We start from the raw sequence: 24,469 nt of genomic DNA on the forward strand, positions 1-24,469 counted from the left end.
TACTCAACTAGATACAGTAACTGTTGCATTGATGAATAGCTTATTATTAATCAATAATAAAAGATCTAGATCACTTACTTTGCACACATAGTTCTTTGGGGCTCTCTATTGTGTATTACAATAATTATTCCATATCAATCCACTGTATACATCACCGAGTAATCTAACTAATGATACCCTGGGAGCCCATGAGCATGCATGTATCTCAAATTGCCACACCACGATTTTTACTCGACGAGACTTTCAATTTTTATAGTTTTCTAAGCGAGGGACCAATTCAGTTCTTACTGTGCTATTATAACAAGAATCTCTAGAACGTTGGATATCAGTAATGAGGTGATTCAATCTTGGAACGGGTCGGGTGATCAATAAATAGAAAGCCTTGTCATAATCTGTCTTAGGATCGTTTTAAAAATGTCAGTAGGATGTAGTGATAAGAATGATGGTATCATAAGTTCATTTTACGTGATTTAAGCATTAAAAGATATGATTTATATAAAATATTCACAAATCATGTCAATTAGTCACAGAGAGTAGATCTTAATGTCGTCCCTAAGTGAATCTCGTCGACCATGCATTTCGTCTCTGAATATCTCGCAGAATCTCGGGTGCCGAGAAGGACATGCGCAAAAACCTGTGCGTACGATAAATTTTTGATTTGAGCTCATTAACAGCCACGTTGCGGTCTGACTGTGTACTTCAGAGCCTCTTTTCTCAGTTCACACTTTTCCTGAGTATGTGCTATCTTTCCAATATTTAGATAGGTTAGGAGAGTCCATTTGATTTGAGTTATGTATCATTTTAAAGCTTAGAATCTGCTCTTTCAGAATATGCTCGTAACTAAAATTTCATGTCTGGCGACTTTCTGTTTGTTTTGTGGTGCAGGGTCACATATAGGAATCACCGTGACCGGTCATTGGTCGGGCGGGCGGTTGGTCTGTTGCAAATTCTTAGTCGCGAACTCCTCCTACAGTTTTGAAGCAATTTAAATGAAACTCAGGGTAAATGATGATATTGAGGTATAGATGTGCAAGACATTTTTTTTTGTGTTTGTCGGACAATGCTTTGCCATGATAACCATAATTTTACCAAAACCTTGTGGATTGAATAACTTCCATAGTATTTAAGCAATCAATTTCAAAATTGGTATCTATGATGATCTATAGGTGTAGTTATGCAAGACACTCTTTGTTTTTGTACTTGGCAAAGTGTTGCCATGGTAACCGCATGTTTTCTTCGAAATCTTGTGGAGTGAACAATTTCCACAGTTTTGAAGCAATTGAAATCAAATTTGGTAGGCATTATGGCCTTGAGGCATAGATGTGGAACACATAATTTTTGTGTTTATCGCACAAAGCGTTGCCATGGTAACCATAATTTTACCAAAACCTTGTGGATTGAATAGCTTCCACATCATTTAAGCAATTAAGATCAAATTTAGTATGTATGATGATCGGGAGATGTAGTTATGCAAGACACCAATGTGTTAATATGGGCAAGTCCAAGATAACGCGCACGTTACGTATGGGACATTCAGAGACTTTTATGACCTGAAAAATAGTGTTAATGGCCTTTGATCATATTGAACTTCATCATGGTGATTGATATCTAGAAGAAGTATAATCATGTAAAAAATTGAGAAAAATGACCTTGACAATTATATTCTAGAAGAGAAAATATGTGCCGTTACGTATGGGACCAGAAAAATTTTGTTTTTTTGAACATTTTTTTCAACCTCAAAACTCTCTGAAAGTATATCATTCTACAACTTGTAACTCACTGTGATGAAAGTCACAACACTCAAGATTATCACAGGTAAGTTTCATGTCATTAGGCAAAAAGCTCTAATTACAGGTTCTAATTAAAGACAGACATGACGTGTTACGTATGGGACAGTTACGTATGGGACAGTTTGTCCCCCATTCATTTAGTGTGTGAAGAACCATGTTTATGGGTATTTTGCATAATTATTGAAGTAGAATCAGTTGAAACTACTCAAATACTGATCCAGATTGTCAAGGAAACAATATTCCCCAAATATTCACCATCATAATCATATTCAATCATAGTTTCATATTTTTATGACCAACCTGGGTATGCATGCCCTTTGTCCCCCATTCGTTTAGTGTGTGGAGAAGCATGTTTATGGGTATTTTGCAAAATAATTTTGCAAAATACCCATAAACAAATTTTTGCATAATTATTGAGGTGGAATCAGTTGAAATTACTCAAATACTGATCCAGATTGACAAGGGAACAATATTCCCCAGATATTTACCACCATAATCACATTCAATCATATTCTATATTTTTTATGACCAACCTGCGTATGTATGCCCTATTTTTATCAGGATAGTTACTCATGAAAAATTGAATACCTGGTAGTTTAAAGTGTTTACTTCCATTGATGAAGGGCAGTTTGCCATTTAGTTTCAATAAAAAACAACTTGACACAAGAAATATTAAGTTTAATAAATAAGCAATACCTGCTGCATGGAACCCCAGTGATCGAGTAGATATATGATGTCTGTCTAGCAGTCAGGTCATTGATTCGAGTCACACCTCAGTAAGTATACCCATGCATTTTGTTGTGGCTACTACTGAAAACTGAATAAGGGCAATTTGTGTATCACTTTCAATTAAAAAAAAAATCATTTATTTTTTTTTCTATAAATATCACAACCATTTCAAATTGGATATCCATCACATAAACTTTGAATTCCTCTAGTCTTAGGATTTTATGCTCTTAAGTAACTCATATAATTGGTTTCCAACCATCTCTTTAGATGTTGAAAACTGAATCCCCATTTCTACAAAAAACTATACCATCCCTTTAATGCTGATTTTTCATTGTGTATTTTGCCATTTTCCCCTCCCCCTTTCTGAAAATTGTTCAGTCAAGTTCATGTATTGTTTCAAGTGTCTATAACTCAAAAAGTAGCTTCAATGTTGGGGTGCTTTCTTCAGGATGATTGACCATTTGTGTACTGAGAGACCTTCCCAGCTGGCTACATGCATTCACATGCAATATGTATGAGGATGTCTCATACGTAACGCATTTGTCCCATACGTAACATTATTTCAATGCCTAATAAAAAATATTTCTTTTACTTTTTTTTCTTTTTTCTGTGGTATTTAATTTCTCTAAACAATAAATTAGAACTTTCCAGAAGGGCATTAAAATAACCTTAGCAATTTCAGAACAAACCTAAAAAAATGACCTCATTTTGTTACGTATGGGACATTTCATGATAGGACACGAGCTAATTTGCATAATCATTTGCATAATCCATAGATTTTCATACCAAGTTAAACTATGTGATGAACTTCTTATGTCCACATATTAATCAAATATCATTTGCTTTCCTTTGAATTAATATGAATTTTTATAAATGTCCCATACGTAACGCTGTGTTTCACATATATGCAAATGAAGCCCTTGAAATTTGCATAAATTTACATAATATCATTTTTTCCTCCATAAAAATCAAAACTTCAACTCATAAGCTTCAAAATGATACCAAACATGTCGATATTGAGCACAGATGAAATTTTGCCTTCTGAGGGGACCTTATCTTGGACTTGCCCATATAAGAAAAATGTGTTGCCATGGTAACCACTCATTTTTTTATCAAATTGAACCATTTAATCTATGAAGGCGAAATTTGGTGTGTATGATGCTCTTTAAGTGTAGTTTTGCAAAATGTCCTTTGTATTTGTATCGGCCAATGCGTTGCCATGGTAACTGCATGTTTGTTTTTTTTTAATCCTGTGGAGTGAAATTCTTCCACAGTTTTCAAGCAATTGAAACCAAATTTGGTAGGCATTATGGCCCTGAGGTATAGATGTGGAACACATGATTTTTGTGTTTGTCACACAAAGCGTTGCCATGGTAACCACAATTTTACCAAAACCTTGTAGATCGAATAAATTTTCCATCATTCAAGCAATTAAAGTCAAATTTAGTATGTATCATGATCTAGAAGTGTAGTTTTGCAAGACACCAATGTGTTAGTTTAAGGAAAATGTGTTGGCATGGTAACCACTCATTTTTGTATATGGGCAATTCCGCAGTTAGGTGGACATGACATGGATAAAAGAAATGTGCCTCTTTATCTTACTCTTTAATCTAGGTATCAACTAATGCCATGGATGTTCACCAATCATTAAGGTCTTTCAAATTCAGTAGATTTTATCTTTCATATTGATTGATTTTGCGAGATCTAAAACCATCATTTAAAATGTACATGTGGGACTGGGGATGCTGAAATTCACTTAAATACAAATTACAGTGGGTTCCTTTGAAATTTTTTCCTCAAAGTTTTGCTAAAGGGTAAAAGATAAATATATTTCAATACTCCAGAAGTCATGTGACATTTTGTCAATTACAAAAGGGTGAAATGACCTGCGGAATTACTCCGGACAAATGTAACGTTACTAACCGTAACGTTACTAACCATGCTTTTGGGGGTCTAGCTAAGAAATTATTCATCGAACTGCTAAAAAACATTGTGTGAACATTTGTCATGATGCAATAATTGAAATTAATGCAACACTTTGTTTGAAGTAACTTGAATTTTTGCACACTTTTTGTTACAAGACATTGATTTTTTTGTCATGTCCTTTTTTCGTAACGTTACTAACCAGCCCTTTAAGTTGCCATAGCAATGCTATTATTTCTTGGATTGTATTCATTCTTTTCTGTATCATAAACCTGGGAATGATGAACATGTTTTTGACATATTTTTGGCTTGAAATGAATAAATGGAAATTTAGTAGTAAAAACAAATATCTAAATTTGTTCAAATGTAACGTTACTAACCGCGGAATTGCCCATATAAAAAAAAAAACGTTCAAGCTATGAAGGTCAAATTTGGTGTGTATGATGGTCTTTAAGTGTAGTGATGCTGGGGGAAAGCTTGTTTCCATTTGCTGTAAGTTTTATACTCAGTGTCAACTCTGTAATTGTACAGTAAACTAAAATTATTCTGTTTCTAATTCGGTGTATGCACAAACTTGGTATAACGTCATTGCCCTCATGACATCACATACTAGAAAGCAACACTAGGGGCGGGGGTATTAAAGGTGCATGGTCCCGGTGTTTTAGTCAAATGCGTACGTGGGCGCACGGAGCAAGTTTCCTATAGAGACCTACGCTATCGACTCCTCTTTAGCGCTTACGCTTTGGCCCACTTCCCCGAGTCCGAAGAAGTCCGATCCACTGTAGTTGGTGGTCCGATCACAGTTCGGCTCATGATTCGGCTGAGGGGGATGACAGCTTTAGCAAACTTCTTTTGTGATGTCATAATAACAAGCACATTATGCACGCACCCTGGCATTACTACAGACTGCACGATGCGCAGAGAAGACAACGAAGGCAACGTTACTTAGCAACACCTACGCACTTTACTCTTGATGACAGCTCAACTTCGGTAATCTTCGTATCAATGCTAACGGTGATCGGCAGTGTCATCAACAGCGCCCTCTGCACTACCGGGACTATGCCCCTTTAATCACCTTCAGTGATAATTCTAGTTTTACCAGTATTAGACATTATCTAGGCCTACTTTGGCGCACCATAGCAATAAACCAGACCGTTGCCGTTACCGTGTCTGGTGTAAATGCGCTCTAAGCGTGCTTGTGCGGCTGATTGATAGAGCTCCCAACAATTTCTAATGCCCGGTGCCCGACGGTTCTAATTTCTAGCAATTTCTTTACCGGCAGCGCTCACCAGCTGGCTTGATTTCACTCAAGCTAAATAGCTACCAGTACCGTAAGTGGCATGCACACAAAAGAGTTCATAATATGATTATGTACCTGACTAAGTTTGTATATTACGACACAAAGTAAAACCTAAATGAAATATTGACCATGCTTGCACGTCTAACCGTTGGCTTTAGATCTAGATCATGTAGGCCTACGTGATTACGAGTAGCTAGGGTTCTGCAGAGTTAGCTTCTGGTTCTAGTTCAAGGAGAGCGCCTATATAGGCCTACGAGCCGTTAGAGAGGTGAGACTGAAGTCCAAAAGTGCAAGTAGAAGTCTAAAAAGATGACATCTGTATACTTACTAGTAATTCTAAGCAAGATGGATTCAATAAGAAAAAAAAAATTGCAAAAATTATAACCAACTTGTACCTGATTCTGTGAAGAAGAGACTTTGCCTCCTACGCAGATCATGCGGAATTCACGCTTTGAACCACGGCACTGCGTAGCAACAGCGCATCAGCGTAGGGCTGATGTGTTCCTTGCATGACGTCATAATTTTCGGTCCCCGAAATTTTGCCATCATATCGGGTTCTGGCGGTCAGAAAAGGGTCTCAAAACACCATCTCTCCGTCGTTCTAGAGATGTTTTCACGTTCTGAAACTTAATTATTCATATTCCTACAGACTTAAGCTTTCCAAAAATGTATAATTTACTCTATTTATGAATATCAACCTATTTTTTGTGTGATGACTACTTTAAAACGAGCAAGACTAATATCAAATTATGATTTTTGCTACATTGTATTTTGTTTTCTGTCACACAGTCAGCAGAGCCTCCAACAGTCAAATTTGAAGACAAAGACAGTAGCCTATGGACTCTTTTGATGACAAATCCAGGTCAGATATACTGTAGACTGTAATGTAATATGAGGTATGACCCTTAGATCATAAAGCCAAGGTCTCACAGCTTTCCCTGGTTTCACAATGCAGAATAAAAGCTTAATGTTTGTTTATTTGTGTCTTAGCAAATTCACTCTCTTCACCAGCATAGTTATATGATCAACTTGGGTATGTCAAGCAAACCATCCACTTTGTTTCTTTCTACTCGCCCCTTATTGGCTGATTTTGTAATCAGTCAAGTGTAACTGTTGTTTCTGGATATCAAATAGACTACACCTGAGAATAGGCCAGTTTGTAATTCCACTTTGCGCATGAGCAGATGAATAGCGTAGCATGAGCATAGGCAGTATTGTCTTTTGTTATTGATCACAAATTATTGTTTTTTAAGTGACAATGCCAAATGTCATTCTGAAAATAACAAATATCATGGTAATAAAATTAGAGACATTGCAAACTATTTTTATACCTCCGTATACACAAAGTGTATAACAGGTATATAGAAATCAGTGCGTGGTCGGGCGGTCAGGCGGTCCATTGCAAATCTTGCATCATGAACTCCTTCTACAGTTTTGAAGCTGTGTAGATTGAACTTTCAGGGTGCTTGATGACATTGAGGTGTAGATGTGCAAGACATGTTTTTTGTGTTTGTCGGAGGAAGCAGTGCCAATGTAACCACAATTTTCTCAAAACTGTGTGGAGCGAACTACTTCCACAGTATTTAAGCAATTTATTTCAGATTTGGTATGTATAATGATCTTTAGGTGTAGATATGCAAGACACTCTTTGGCCCGAATTCACGAAGGTGGTACAAATGAAACCATGGCTTAAACCATGGACAAAAACCATGGAGCGCCAAGTGTTGCATGGAATATTTCGTTACGAAATCAGTCTTTTTGTCGATGAAATGATTATTTTGTAACGAAATGACAACATTTTGTAACTAAATGAACATTTCGTCCACAAAATGATAATTTCGTTAACGAAACGGTCATTTTGTAGACGAAATGACCAATTTCGTAACGAAATATTCCGTGCGACACTTGGCGCTCCATGGTTTAAACCATGATTTCATTTGTACCACCTTCTCGAATTCGGGCCATAGTGTTTGTACCTGATAAGGTGTTGCCATGGTAACTGCATATTTTCTTGAAAAACTTGTGGAGTGAATTACTTAGGTTACAATTGAAACATCTGAAATCAAATATGGTGGACATTATGGCATTTAGGTATAGATGTGGAAAACGTTTTTTTTTTTCTTATGTTTGTCAGAGAAAGCGTTGATGTGATACCCACAATTTCACCAAAACCTTGTGGAGCGAATTACTTCCACAGTATTTAAGCAATTTGTTTCAAATTTGGTACGTATAATGGATCTAAGGTGTGGTTTTGCAAGACGCCGTTTGTGTTTGTACCCAACAAGGCATTGCCATGGTAACTACATTTTTTTCTTGGAAATTTTGTGGAGTGAACTACTTCCACAATTGTGAAGCAGTTGAAATCAAATTTAAGGGACATTATGGCATTGAGGTTTAGAAGTGGAGACATGATTTTTGTGTTTGCCAGCCAAAGTATTGCCATGGTTACCACAACTTTACTAAAACTTTATGAATTGTATTATTTCCACAGCATTCAAGCAGATAAGATCAAATTTAGTATGTATGATCTATAGGTTTAGATATGCAAGACACCATTCTGTTAGTATCAGAAAGTAGCATTGCCATGGTAACCACACATTTTTGTATCAAACTGAAGTATTAAGCTATTAAGGTCAAATTTGGTCTGTATGAAGACCTATAGGTGCATTTGTGTAAAATGCCGATTGTGTTTGTACCCCACAAATCCTTAGACAAATTCTTTTTCATAGGAGGCTGGGCTGCTGGAGCGGGGTTATTAATCACCTCTAATGATAGTTGTAGTTAATCTGGTCATGTTCTCATACAATAGATAAAGAGAATTATGGTAAAGAGTGCACCCTCCTTGATTTGATGTACTGTACTGTACAGCTGAAAATTTTACAATGGTTATATTTCATGAATTTTGAGAATAGCCTTTGGACTGCCATAATGAAAATGTGCCAAAATATCATATAAAAAGAAAAAGAAAAAAGAAAAAGAAAAAGAAAATCAAGCCATGCCCAGGTCTGGATCATGCACAACTAGTAACTACTGTAGGTTTAGCATGCTGCATGGGCCATGACGTAGTGATATCTTGGGCATATAACAACACACTAGTGTATTTACTTCAAATGCAAAACACACTTAGATGTTTAGATAAGGAATAGCCAAGTAAAAACAATCAGTACCAGTATTGTCGCTTGTTATTCATTTTTATTTATTTCCTGAAAGATGAAGTAATGATTACTAGACCCTTGCAACCACAAAATAAAAAATACACTAAAATATCTTACAAGTAGCAATTCGCAAAATTATCTGTAGGAGAAATGTTCAGCTCATACAATAACACAGTCATTCAGACACAACGAATGCTGTCTTGGTTTTGACTGACTAGAAAGAATTTTGTCTTTTTTCCACAGATGGACATCTTGTCGATAATGAAGCTGAATATGTGCACTGGTTCATGTGAGTATATGGGCATTCCGGTCCCCCCCCCCCCCCCCCCCCCCAAAACAAAAAAAAAAAAAAAAGTCAAACCCCCAAGTTCTTGAGACAGAGATACCTGGTATAAAATTTACAAACAATTTGATCAGCAAATGAGAAAATCACACAAAAATTATTTCCATATGTGTGTCTTTGCTAATTACATGTCTCATCCTAGAGTGAGAATACATGCGGCATTACTGTGATATCTGAGTGTCACCACTCCATTCGCTGCCATTTATTCTGTCATTGCTAGTGAGTGCTATCCACCTCCATATCTTTAGTGCACAGTGAAGATGCATGCGGAAACAGAAACAATTGTACCATGATTTAGCCTGTCCTTTTTCCCCTGAAGAATTAATTTTCTCATTTTTTTTTATTGAAAATAATGCAAAAGCTGTGTAGCAAGAAATTTTTGCGAATTGGAGCAGACAGCCTTTTTCGCAGCCTGAAATTTTCACAAATTGCCACAGGCACTCAATACATATAGTGTAGACAAGAACTTTCGTGTGCATTTTAATTTTGCAAGTCTTGGTTCTCGTGAAATTTGCAAAATTAAAATGCACGCAAACATTTCTGGTTTGACAGTAATCCAACCAAAGTGTGCACCAGATTGTTGAATTTCAATTCTTAAAGGGATAGTACAGTATTGGTGGAGATGCAGAATTGGGCTTTTAAGTTTTTGCAAGATACCAAGAAAACACTTATAAAATAATACAGAGCATACCATTTTAAGAGGAATTGAACGTTTATTTGATGAAAATCGGGTTTGAAATGACTGAAACATCCAAAAACAAGGTAAAACAAAGCAATCGTAATAAAGTGTGGGTCCCACACTTTATTAGAATCGCTCTATTTTATTTCGGAAGTCTCGAAAGAGACTACGATGCATAAAGAGTAATAATAGGAGAGCCCGCACGCGCGTCCAGCAATACGTTCGCGTTCGTTCCAGCCGACAGGAGGTTCTCCTGCATAGCTCCGCGGTTTGAAATTTTTCCATAAATTCATCGCCGGAATTTTCCTTCTCGCGAGAAAATTTTGCTTCGCCGGTCATCCGGAACCTACTGAGAAGTGTTTTGACGCATCTTTCGAGCCTAAACGTTACGTTGGTTCGATAAATATGAGCTCGAAAGAGCAGCACGATCCATCCTTCGCTTTACGTGCTACACGTGGACAGGAGGTCTGTGCCACGAAGTCAGAGTTACCACCACCAGCGCCTCCCTCCGGCGATGCCGGTACGGCGCACGTACATAAGAATGTGAGCATCGGAAAGGCTCAAGATTCAGGGAAGAAGACGATGAAGAAAATTCCCAAAAAAGCTCCTCATACGGTATCGAAAGCCCCTTCCGAGGATCGGGCGTCTACCTCCGGGGACGTTAGTTCTCGTCTAGACAAACTTGAAAATCTCCTCGCCGAAGTGGTGAAACACCTTCCCCAATCGCATGATAAAACCACTAGCCGTGCCGCTGTGGTACATACAGGCGCGTCTACATCGAAATCTACAGCGGAGGAATTTTCCCGCTTGCCTACTAACGTCCGCCATTTTGTTGGGGACGATTTTGATACGTCTACGTCTGAAGACGCAGAGCGTGATGGACCGTTCGATTTTGACGAAGGGGTGGAAGAGGTTCCCCCTGCTGCACAGCTTCCACAGTTGGCAGCCAAGTATGCTATCCCCCTCGGGATTGGGGAGGCAGTTGACGAGGAAATCGCAAAATCGGTGAACTACTTTATTGGCAACAAACTAGAAGATAAAGCCATCGAGGAAACGGTTGAAAAATACCCCCCACCGAGCAACTGCCCCCACCTCGATACACCTAAAGTGAACGCTCCCATTTGGGAACACTTGCAGTCCGTCACGCGTAATCGTGATTTGAAACTACAGCGAGTGCAGAAATGTCTGACTCGCGATATTGGGGCTCTTCTTCGCTCTCTCGACGCGCGAGATATCTCCGAGTCTCAGCAAGACGCACTTGCTCTATTGAGTAATGCGCACTTTGAACTGAATTGCGTGCGGAAGGAGCTGATTAAGCCGGACATCAACTCGGAATACGTGCATCTCTGTAAGCCTTATACACCAGTCACGCAGCTGTTGTTTGGTGATGATCTCACAAGACAGATGAAAGATCTAAAAGAACAACATAAGGCCTCTGCTGGGGTCATGAGGACCCAGCAGAAACATACTTCTCGTCCGAGCGGCTCTTTCCATCCGTACAGACGGCCCTTCAACAGCGGAGCTCGCCGGCAGGCTCGCGATGCGGGCTGGACGGGCTCGCGTAGCGCTGCAGCCTCACGCTTCGTGCATGGAACGGCAAATCGTCCTTTTTTAGACCAGCGCTACCAGGGGAAGTCGCGACCTCCCCCACAGCAACGGCCACAGAGCAGAGCTCATCCACTGGCCAGAAGCAAGACTCCCCACAACAAGTAACCCAACAGCCCGCCTCTGAAGAGGTAGGAGATATAGATTCAACATATTGCTCATTTGACATGTCAGTAACTGACCATGATGCATTTCTACCTTATCTAGAAGAACGGTATTCTAGATCTACTCCTCAATTTACTAGATCTATAGAATCTAGACCTACCACTTCATGTGTACATGACCATCCAGTTGGAGGTCGACTGAGGCTTCATGCATGTAATTGGGAGAAGTTAACTTCAGATCCCACAGTACTACAAGCTGTGAATGGCTATAAACTTGAATTCAAGCCTGAATGTTTTCCACCTGAAAGGGTTAATCCTTTGGTTCAGTTCAAAGTAAAGAATGAAGATTTGGCCAATATCCAAGCTGAAATTGATTCACTGGCAGCCAAGAATGTTATTGAACCTTGTTCACATGAAGTGGGGGAGTTCATCTCGAACATTTTTACCCGCCCTAAGAAGAATGGCAGCCTTCGGGTCATTCTTGACCTCTCAGAGTTGAACAAAAGCCTAGTCTATCAGCATTTCAAAATGGATTCCATCCATACAGCAACGCAATTTATTACACCAGATTGCTTGCTAGCCTCAGTCGACCTTCAGGATGCTTACTATTCAGTACCAGTTGATCCGCAGGATAGGAAATACCTGCGATTTGTGTGGCAGGGCAAACTTTGGCAATATTGCGCACTGCCAAACGGGCTTAGTACAGCACCGCGTTTGTTCACAAAGCTTCTCAAACCGGTTTTTGCTCATCTGAGAAGAGCACGTCACATGGTAGTGGGATACCTTGATGATACTATCATTATTGGGAAGAGTGAGGCTAGCACTCAAAGAGCAGTCGATGCTACGACTGATCTCCTCGAAGACTTGGGGTTTCTTGTCCATCAGACTAAATCAGTGTTAAAACCCACTAAAGAAATCACCTTTTTGGGATTTGTCCTTAACTCTGTGAACATGACAGTTACTCTTCCTGAATCTAAGAAGGAAGATATCACTGCTGAGTGCACAAGTCTGTTGCATGCCACAGAATCCTCTATCCGAGAAGTGGCTAGAGTAATAGGGAAACTGATTGCTACCTTTCCTGCAGCCCAATATGGGCCCCTCTACTACAAAATCTTGGAAAAAGAGAAGATTTTGGCATTGAAGGCCAATAAAGGTCATTTTGATAGGAAAATGAGCTTGTCTAGTAGAGCCAAACAGGAACTTAAGTGGTGGATTGATCACATACAGTACACCTCTAATCCTATCGACAGACCCAGGCATACAATAGAATTGCGCACTGATGCGAGTGGGTCTGGTTGGGGAGCAACAGACATGTGCACAAACATAGGGGAACGATGGAATGAAGTAGAAAGAGAAAAGGCTATTAACAATGAGATAAATTATCTAGAAACCCTTGCAGCAGGATTGGTATTGAAGTCCTTTTGCTCTAACCTGAGAAATGTTCATGTTCTCATTAGAATGGATAATACAACTGCAGTCTCATATATCAACAATATGGGGGGCTTCAGATCCCAGGAATGCAACAATTTGGCTCATGATATTTGGGAATGGTGTATTGAAAGACAGATTTGGATCACAGCCGCCTACTTGCCAGGACGGCTCAATACCACAGCAGACTTCATGTCAAGGAAGTTTAATGATCGAACAGAGTGGATGCTTAACAAAACCCAATTTACTGAAGTGGTAGAACATTTCGGCCTCCCTGAAATCGATCTTTTCGCTTCCAGACTTAATGCACAGCTACCCAGGTATATCACTTGGCAGCCTGATCCTTCGGCAGAGAATGTAGATGCATTTACAGTGGATTGGGGTCCATTATGGTTCTATACTTTCCCTCCCTTCTGCCTTATCCCTAAATGTCTGCAAAAGATAAGGGCAGATAAAGCCACAGGGTTGTTAATAGTACCAAACTGGCCTACACAATCATGGTTCCCAGCACTTCAGGACATGCTGACTGAAAAACCACTTGTCCTATGTAGACATGCACAACTTCTTGTTCAACCTGTGTCTTTTATGCCCCACCCCTTACACAAACATTTGGATTTGCTCTGTTGCAGGCTTTCAGCCAACCCTTCAGGTCGCAGGGATTGAGTGCAGGGACCGTCAAGGTCATCGTAGCTTCTTGGAGGAAATCTACACGACAGCAATATCATAGCTTCATCAGCAAATGGAAAGTTTTCTGCACTGCCAACAACATTAACTATCTCCAGACCTCATCGGAATGGGCACTAGAATTTCTTTCAGACTTGTTCCATAAGGGAGCCAGCTATGGTACTATAAACTCTGCTAGAAGTGCACTGGCTTCATTTCTGACACTCACAGACAGTTCGTTTTCCATAAGCACTCATCCTCTAATAACTAGATTTGTGAAGGGAGTCTTTCACTTACGACCCCCAAGACCACGCTACACGGAGGTGTGGGACGTTAGAACTGTCCTCAACTATCTGAGGAGGAAATCACCTGCAGGTGAATTGGGTTTGAAAGAGCTAACGTTGAAAGTGACAATGTTATTAGCGCTTCTCTCAGCACAGCGGGTGCAGACATTGAATGCTTTGAGAATAGACAAGATGACATTCAAAGACAACTCTGTCAATTTCGTCATTGATGACTTGTTAAAGCACCACAGACCTGGTAATACAGGCCAAGTCGTTAGCCTAAGAGCGTACCCTCCAGACAGACGAGTTTGCATTGTACGATACCTTCGAGAGTATCTGAGAAGGACTCAGATCATTAGGAAGGACCAAAAGTATCTGTTAATAAGTTTTTGTAAACCGTATCACAGGGTTTCTACCCAAACTTTGTCACGATGGATTAAGACAGTTATGACAGAAGCTGGGATTGACACCAGCTTGTTCTCGGCACACTCCACGAGAGCAGCCTCAGCGTCTGCTGCCCAGAGGAAAGATCTGCCTGTACATGAGATTTTGGCACAGGCAGGCTGGAGTAACGAGAAGACATTTCAAACATATTACGCGAAACCCCTCAGGAATGAGAATAGGGGTTTCAGCCATGCAGTATTATCATAAAAGGTAAAGCCATACATTGTACCCCTTGTGGTAATTATGGTCATTGGCACAGTTCTGTGTGGCCAAAAAATGTGACTACCAGCTTCAAAGTCCCCTATTATTACTCTTTATGCATCGTAGTCTCTTTCGAGACTTCCGAAATAAAATAGGAAATTTAAATGAGAACTTACCTGTTTGAAATTTAAATTGTATTTTATGAGGAAGGCGAAGGAAGAGACTACAGTCCCTCCTCTCCCACCCTTCTTCTTAATCTCAGGTAGTTCTCAATAGCAGTAGGATGACTGCTGGTATTGGTATTCACATTTTTCGGAGCTACTGATATTGCTGGACGCGCGTGCGGGCTCTCCTATTATTACTCTTTATGCATCGTAGTCTCTTCCTTCGCCTTCCTCATAAAATACAATTTAAATTTCAAACAGGTAAGTTCTCATTTAAATTTTCTGTTTTGGATATCTCAGCCATTTCAAAACCAATTTTCATCAAATAAACGTTGAATTCATCATAGAATCACATGCTCTTTCATATTTCATAAGAGGTTTCTCATTATCTCAAAAAAAAAAAATGTCAGAAACCTGAAATTAGGTCTCAACCAAAACTGTACGATCCCTTTAAAATGTGTAAAATACTGTAAAGCTTGATGCATCATTCTCCTTAAAATTCTATGATGTTTATTCAAATGGGCACCATGCTTCCCCTGGGGGGCCCCTTGGGGCCCAGGGGACCCAAACCCCCAAAATTAAAGATTATTCAAATATCTTCCCTAGAACCAGAAGTGATAGAGTTAAGTTAATACTAAATTGTATATTTTCATCTTCTTCATGAAAACCCCATGATGGATTTCCACCAAATGTGGCAGGTGCCATCCACAAAATAAAGGAATTCGTAAAAATCTTCTCTAGAAGCAGAAGTGGTTGATACTATGAGTAAGCACATTGATGACCGTAGTTTCAAGTTTGTTCATGGCAGATCTAAGGGTGCCCCCCCCCCCCCCCAATTTGGAGCGGTTCAAATTACGACCTTTATTTTACATTTCTTCTTCTTCTTGAGAATGCATGATCAAATTTTCACTAAACTTGCGTTCACCCGAGTATTGCAAGTTCACCTTCCATGCAGTGACTAGTCTAAATTACACATGGCACTATCGAAGCTTATCACTTGCAATTTCAGAAAAGAAGATCTGAAAAAGATTCCTTAATTTGGGTTTTTTGTCTGTCTTCCTCCCCCCCCCCCCCCCCCTTCGAGCACTGTGCTCCAGTTCGTGTAATGCTTGTGTAATTTAGATTAGTTACTGCATGGAAGGTGAACTTGCAATACTCAGGTGAGCGCAAGACCCCCGGGTCTCTTGTTTGAGCAATTGACCTAAAATTTGTCATGTGGGACTGCTATCATAGCATGTGGGACTGCGATCATATGCAAAATGCCCTTTTTGTCAGTATCCTGTAATGAGTTGCCATGTTAACAGCAATTTTCTTTTTTTGTAAACTAATCGAACAACTGAAATTTGGCACACACCATCAATGTAATGTGTAGTTGTGCAAGACACCATCTTCTCGAGTGTTGAGAAATCTGTTGGTGGCATGGCAAGAGCAGTTCTTATACAAATCCTTCAAAAATATGTGGATTGACCTAACTCCCTAGGTTTTTGAGTAATTGACCCCAAATTTGACATGTTTGATTGCTATCTTTAATAGGTAGATCTGCAAGATACTCTATTTGTTTGTATCCTGTGATGCATTGCCATGGCAATGGCAGATTTTCATAAAAATCACACAAAATGTTGTGGATCAAAATACTCTCAGTTTTAAAGCAATTCAGCTGAAATTTTGCACATGCCATCAATGTAATGTGTAGTTGTGCAAGACACTTTCTTTCATCAGTGTTAAGATATCAGTTGCCATGGCAACAGCAGTCTTTATACAAATCATACAAAATATTTGGCTTATTCTAACTGTGACCTGAAATTTGGCACATGTGACTGCTATGTTGTTTGTATGTGCATACTTCATCTTTTGTCATTGTCAAATGATATGATGCCATGGTAACAGCAATTTTTAAGGTAAATCATACAAAGATATTGGGAATTTGGCACAATCTGTCATTATGAAAATTACCAGTGGATTTAGATAACTCCCTCAGTTTTTGAGCATTTGACATGAGGTTTTGGCATATATGACCGATGTAAATTTCAGCTGTGCATAATACAACTTTCAACAATGCTGAATAATGTGTTGCCATGGTGAAAGCATTTTTTCAATATAAAGCATGCATAAATATTTTGAATTGAGCAAACTCTGTCAGTTTTTTAGTATTTGACTTGAAATTTGGCACATGTAACTGGAATAATATGTAAATGTGTAAACTTAATCTTTCATCATTGTTGAACAATTGGTTGCCATGGTAGCAGCATTTCTTAAAGACACATACACCTATAGTGGTTTAGTCGAATGTGTACGCGGGCAGACGGCGCAAGTTTCCTACAGAGACCTATGCTATCGACTCCTCTTTAGCGCTTACGCTTAGACCACTTCCATGAGTCCGAAGAAGTCTGATCCACTGTAGTCAGTGGTCCGATCACAGTTCGGCTCATGATACGGCTGATCATGACAGCTTTATCAAACTTCTTCTGTGACATCATACTATAAAGCATGCACCCTGGCATCACTACAGACTGCATGATGCGCAGAAGACAACGAAGGCAACGTTACCTAGCAACACCTAGGCGCTTTACTCTTGATGACAGTTCAACTTCAGCAATCTTCAAATCAAAGCTAACGTGATCGGCACTATCATCCAACAGCACCCCCGCAACTTCCGGGTCTACGCGTTTTTAACTTGTTGAGGACGAGTCCCGAGTATACTCGGGCAGGGGTCTATGGGAAATGCGTGTTGTAGCAAAATCAACCTGTCCTTATAATGGGTTAATGAAAATCGTACAAAATATTGTGGATCTGTGGTTGAACATGATTGATGAATTCCATCAACTGTTACGTCAGGCAAACCTATGCATCATGTCACTTTGAAACCAAGTGAAGTGCCTAACCAACTGAGAAAAGGTGATTTGTACCCATGTGCACATATGTACATTTGTAAGCTAACTCCAAACTGGCTTAAATGTGAAACTGTCTTCTCACATCATCAAGACATACTGTAAACCTATTGGGAGAACTATGCGATATGGCGGAGGCATGCCAGTCGCCATAATGACATTTTTAGGTTTTTTTCTTCTTTTAATAGAGACGACAATGTATGGCTTAGCTCAGGAAACCTAGACTGTCACAGTCATTTAAATCCAGGTGTTTGTCCAAGAATTTACCTGCAGCATACATGTAAATATGGTCAACCTCGCCTAAGTCGACATAATCGGGACTGAGCAAAAGGCGTTGACTTACGCGAAAGTCGACTTGCGCTGAAGTGGACATTTTGTCGACTTATAAATGAAAATTAATTTCCCCTGTACAGAGTAAGATTTGGAACGTGATGCGGATCGCAATCCAAATTTCACTCCTTTTGCTGTCGAAACATGCCTACTGTGTCTTAGCAACAATCCTATTTTAATTCATGCATAAATCTCACCCGGGTACTGAGGTATTATAACGACACCTCACAGTTGCCCAATCTGCAGAGAGATTTTGAGAGGGCGGGATCGGAAACCTTTGCCCGTTTCTAGAAACTTTACGTTTTAAACTTTATTTGAAAAATCAAACACAAATTCCCCAAATTGCATGCAACTTTGCAGTTTAAATTCAAGTGCATTGCCGAAAAGACATGCGTGTGATTTCGTATGATTCTGGCATGATTTTTCGTGCCGACTGAGTTGAAATATGTATGATTTTCCTTCCCTAAGTTGCAATATTTGTTCTGCTTAAATTTCTATTGCTGTACTCTGAAAAATAATTGTTCTCGGGCTCCAATTCACAACAGTACCGCTCTATATGGCGCAGACCTTATCTTCTTACCCAACTTACCTTCGTTAAAACAAACCTCTTTCGACTGTCAGACTAATTAAACTTTTGACTGAGATTCAAACCTTCAGCATAGCGAACTGTAACAATATTATTTGTTACCATTTTTTCGTTGCAATTTCGTGAAACTACATGCGTTTCGGTAGTTTGAAACGTGTAAATGTTGCGATGTCTTTCCCCTGCCACGAAGTTCGGTCATGGCGATAGTTCCGTTTGATATTTTAATTTTGCGTCCAAAAAAAAAAAAATGCAAGTCTTTTCAACAACGCACCTGCGTTGATTTGTAGAAGAGGTGCGTTTAACGTTTAGATGCAGTTTCTAGTTTTGTACCAAAAAATGCAAGTCTTTTCTGCAACGCTCATGCGTTTAAATACAGCGTTGCTTGTGTTTTGATAAACTAGCATTTGATTTTTAAGTTGCGTTTAAATGCAAATGAGTTTCAGTTTCGTACAATTTTCTAGTTATGCCTCCGCCACGAAGTGGTGCCGGAGGCATTATGTTTTTGGGTTGTCCGTCCGTCCGTACGTCCGTCCGCATTCGTTTACGCATTAACTTGAGTAATATTGACTGGAATTTTACCAAACTTGGTCCAAGTATAAAGTATGATGGGGCAATGACTTGATTAGATTTTGGGTGAAATCGACCAAAGGTCAAAGGTCAAGGTCAAATCATGAAATTGTATCTGTTTACGAGATAACTCAAGACTGGAACGAGCAAATTTCACCAAACTTTGTCCAAGGATGATGTATGGTGGGACAATTACTTGATTAATTTTTGAGTGAAATCGGACAGAGGTCAAAGGTCAAAGATCAAGGTCAAATCCTAAAATTTATCTTTTTACGTGATAACTCAAAACTGGACGAAGCAGCTTTCACCAAACTTGGTCCAAGGATGATATATGATAGGGCAGTTAGTTGAGTAGATTTTAGTGACACTGGCAAAAGGTCAAAAGGTCAAGGTCAAATGCTAGAAATGTTGCTGTTTCCCCATATCCATGCAATGCCCAGAGGTATTTTCTTGAAACTTAGTGTAGACATATACTACTGCATAGAGATTCTCAAGAGAGAGTTTCATGTCATAAGGTCAAAGGTCAAAAGGTCAAAGATTAGGTGAAAATGTTACAATTTCACTTTTCTCACAAATGGTTCAGTGTATCTTCATGGGACTTGGAACATACAAATGTACTGACTGGCAGGGATTATCTAGGGAATTTAGGGGTCATGGGTCAATAGTCAGGGGATCAAAGGTCAAGGTCAACTCATCAAAATTTTACTATTTCCCTCGTATACTAATACATGCAATGCTTGCATTATTATTTTAAAAACTTAATATACATGTATAACCTAATGGAGATTCTCTTGGAAATTTCCAGCCAGAAGGTCAAAGGTCAAAGGTTAAGGGTCAAGGCCAGGTTTAGATGCAAAAAAAACCCACTATTTTATACTGTAATTACACTCTTTCTGTATACCTTGAAAATTACTCAATGCATAAAGGGTTAGTCAGAAGTCAAGTAAAAATCCTCAATTCCCCAAATATGTGTACCTGCACTCTTTAATAGACAATTATAGCCAATGTAGTTCAAGGAAAGTGAACATTCAAGATATTTCTGACAAACCTGTCATTTCAATACTTTGCCATTTATGTGAAACTGTTATCTCACATTGTGAAGACATTATACTAATGTACACCTGTTGGGAGAATCATGCATTATGGTGGAGGCGTCAGTCGCCATAGCGACATTTCTAGTTTCATATGATTACCAAAAGCAAGTCTTTTCGGTACCGCACTTGCATTTAAATGCAAAATTGTGTGTGATTTGATGATCTTGCATTTGATTTTTAGAGTTGCGTTTAAACGCTGTTGAGTTTTATAGTTTCCTACAATGTTCTATTTTCGTATGATTATCAAACGCTAGTCTTTCAGCGTTGCGTGTGATTTAATGGACTTGCATTTGAATTTTAGAGTTGCGTTGGAATGCAATTGAGTTTCAGTTTCGTACAATTTTCTAGTTTCATAATGATTATCAAACGCAAGTCTTTTCAGTACCGCACTTGCGTTTAAATGCAAAGTTGCGTCTGATTCGAAGAAGTTGCGTTTGATTTTTAGAGTTGCGTTTAAATGCTGTTGAGTTTTAGTTTCGTGTAGTTTCGTATGATTATCAAACGCGAGTCTTTCAGCGTTGGGTGTGATTTAATGGACTTACATTTGATTTTTTTAGAGTTGTGTTTAAACGCAAATGAGTTTCAGTTTCGTACAATTTTCTAGTTTCATATGATTATCAAACGCAAGTCTTTTCGGTACCGCACTTGCGTTTCAATGCAAATTGCGTGTGATTTGATGAACTTTCGTTTGATTTTTAGAGTTGCGTTTAAATGCTGTTGAGTTTTAGTTTCATGTAGTTTTGTATGATTATCAAACGCAAGTCTTTCAGCGTTGCGTGTGATTTATTGGACTTTTAGAGTCGCGTTTGAACGCAATTGAGTTTCAGTTTCGTATTTTCTAGTTTCTGATTATCAAACGCAAGTCTTTTCAGCAATGCACTTGCGTTTAAATTCAAAGTTGCGTGTGATGATGTGATGCATCTGCGTTTGATTTTTTTTTTTTTTTAGTTGCGTTTAAATAAACGGGCACTAGGACCTAGATGTACGAATTTGTGTTTTAAGAATAACGATCGAACCTCAGTGCATTTTCGGATAGACAAAATTACCCGTAACAAATATATCCTGCAAGATGCGTTAACAAATGATGAGCGTGCAGAGAGGAGGTGTGATATAAGCATATTTGACAAAATTGTATACATTACTGACTGTCATCACACAAAATTTCTTTTTGACTTAGCTTAGAAGGCCAGTGTACATCCCAAGGTACAATGCATGTAATTTTAAACGAGACAAAAAGCAAGAAAAAGAAATTGTTCGAGAATAATTTCCCGTTGCACCCTCATTAGACAGTGGAGCTTTAGCTCCACGTTTGTACCGTAAGTTGCATCACGCTGACCTGCACCAAACGATACACACAGACACAAACACTGTGACAGAGAGAGGGAGAAAAGGAAGAAAGTGAACTACCTTGGGTATTACTTGTAGTACTCGAGTGTAAATGAAGGTATGCCCTTTGCATTCAGGCGTACAGAACAACGGATGCATGGCACGAACGGTATTATCGCGCTGTATACACTAGCGAATTAGCGAGTAGAAATGCTGCGAATCAGAGTGGGAAAACAATTCTTTTTCAAAGAATGGCGATAAAAATTTGAGCGAAAAATTATGTTGACTTAGACAAGGGAATTAACACGTTTTTCAGCTCAGTTGGCACTAAAAATCATGTCGACTTACGTGAGTTGTCGACCTACAAATGTCGACTAAGACGAAATTTTCAAGGAATAACAAAGGCAAAACTCAGGACTTTTTTATCGCGTCGACTTAAGCGAATTGTCAACTTATGCGATGTCGACTTAGGCGAGGTTTACTGTACATCATGTGTGATGTGATATGCAGGTCACATGCTGCAGATTTCATTGTGTTAACTGGACTTTGGCATAGGTTCCAAACACTATTTTTTTTTTGTATCTTTTTTTTTAATGCCTCTGCCATGAAGTGGAGCTGGAGGCATTATGTTTTGGGGTTGTCCGTCTTTCCGTCCGTCCGTAATCAATTTTGTGGACAGCGTTACTAAAAGACCATTTGAGGTATCCCAATGAAACTTTGCATATATATATATATATATAGAGAGAGAGAGAGAGAGAGAGAGAGAGAGAGTGGGCAAAGTTGTGCCTATCAACTTTTGGGTGCACCTGCTCAAGGTCAAAGGTCAAGGTCAAATTCTCAAAATGTCCCTATTTCCCCAATATCTATGCAATGCCCAAAGGTATTTTCTTGAAACTTAGTGTATTTTCTCTAGAGAGTTTCAGTCCATGAGGTCAAAGGTCAGGTGAAAATGTTAAGATTTCACTTTTTTCTCCATATCTTGGTAATGGTTCAAGGTTCAGTCATGAAACTTGTACATATGCATGTACTGACTAGCAGTGATTATCTTGGGAATTTAGGGGGCCATGGGGTCAAAGGTCAATGGTCCAGTCAACTTCTCAAAATTTCAATATTTCCCTCACATCTCTCAATGCTTGAAGGATTTTTCTTGAACCATAGCAGGGGCGGATCCAGGGAGGACCGCAACCGGCGCACACCCCCCCTCCCCCTTTATTTTTTGTTGAAGCAAAAGAAATAGAAAGAAAAAAATGGGGGCAGGGGTGCGTGCGCCCCCCTTTAATTTTGTAAACGCGCCCCCTCTTTATGGAATTCCTGGATCCACCCCTGCATAGTGTATACATGTATTACCCAATAGAGATTCTCTGGGAAGGTTTTTAAATCCTGAAATCCTCAAATACCTGCTCTTTTAGATGATATAGCTATTAATCCAATTCAACCTAGTTCAAGGAAAGTGAATACTCGACACATTTGTGACAAACATGTCATTTTGATATTTTGCCAGTTATGTGAAATTGTCATCACACATTTTCAAGACTTACTGTAAACTTATCAGGAAAAAATGCCTTATGGTGGAGGCATACCAGTCACCACGGCGACATTTCTATTTTTTTTCCTTAATCAAAAGGTAACTTGCCTGAAAAGAGATGTGCAGTTCACATACTTAAATGATTTTCCATGCTAACTTGTGTAATGGAACAGTCCAATCACATTCCTTCCCCCTTCTATATGATCAGAGGTAACATACCTGGCAATGAGATAGCAGAGGGGGACACACTGGTGGACTACCTTCCTCCCTTCCCAGCCAGGGGAACGGGCTATCACCGCTATGTCTTCATCCTCTTCAAGCAGGAAGGCAGGATAGATTACAGCAGTGAGAGGAGACGGTTGCCATGGTAAGGGACTCACACTAACTGATGCTTCTATCTCAGTAAGAGCTGTCCACCAGACTTGTACATACATTGTATGTGGCACATTTGCCACAGACAGTTTCAGGACAAAATGAAGGGAAAGATCGAGTCTTAACCTTGTCCGAGACATACAATACTCCCAGAGTGTGATCTAAAAGTAATTTTTGCCACATTGTCACCATGCTTGGGATGCTGTGGTTTGGGATGGGGTATGGAGTGACTTTTTAGCAGGAAGTATGCCTTCTGAAAATACTCTCGGGGCTTAACAGACAGACAGACACACACACACACATGCAAACAAGAACAAAAACTATTTGAAAAGTAGATAGAAAAAAGTAGTTATACTTTAGGATATGTACTAAGCAAATCAAAGTAATGTAACTTGTGTGTTTGTGTATCATGCTAACTTTCAACAGTTTCTGGAACCTTTTCAGGGAGTTTAGTGTGTCAGATAGATTTTAGTCAACTCATGTAGTTATAAGTGATGTTGTGTCATACACATTGGCAAATTACATAATTTGTTAAAAGCCCTAGTTCTGCACTGTAATCTGAACAAGTAGGGTACTGTACATTTCAAGACTAGCAAATATTCTTAGATTCTGAGCGTGACTCTTGTGCAGAAACAAGCATCATTCTTGTTACACTTTGTGTCCATGTGTTTCACGTGGCAAAGCTAAGATGGAGATAAAGAGGAAAGAATGGAAACACTGAAGTGTGAAGATGGTAAAGTTTAAATGATTGCATTTCATAAAATGCCAATGGGTGGGGGGGGGGGGGGGCGCTGTGGCATAGTGGATAAGACTCCGACTCCCAAATAGAGAACCTGAATTTGATTCCCTCCCAGTGCGTATAGGTCCTTGGACAAGAAACTTTTACCCACAATGTCCCTCTCCACCCAGGTGTATAATGCTAGGGTAATAATAATGGCAGGGCCCTCTGGTAGAACAGTGGCAACACTA

General features: G+C 39.3%; 1 protein-coding gene across 2 annotated transcripts in view; it reads left to right on the forward strand.

Moving 5' to 3' along the window:
• Positions 1-24,469, forward strand: part of LOC139722877 (large ribosomal subunit protein mL38-like) — a 43,404-nt gene that overhangs the window by 16,407 nt on the left and 2,528 nt on the right. For both annotated transcript variants that reach the window (XM_071634158.1, XM_071634159.1), the window contains exons 4-6: positions 6,532-6,604; positions 9,141-9,186; positions 23,337-23,495. In XM_071634158.1, the coding sequence (XP_071490259.1) occupies positions 6,532-6,604; positions 9,141-9,186; positions 23,337-23,495 (278 nt within the window). The remainder of the gene's footprint in view (positions 1-6,531; positions 6,605-9,140; positions 9,187-23,336; positions 23,496-24,469) is intronic.

The sequence above is a fragment of the Diadema antillarum genome, unplaced genomic scaffold, assembly GCF_040938485.1.
Source record: "Diadema antillarum isolate AM-2024a unplaced genomic scaffold, OU_Dant_1.0 scf00000175, whole genome shotgun sequence".
Classification (NCBI taxonomy): domain Eukaryota; kingdom Metazoa; phylum Echinodermata; class Echinoidea; order Diadematoida; family Diadematidae; genus Diadema; species Diadema antillarum.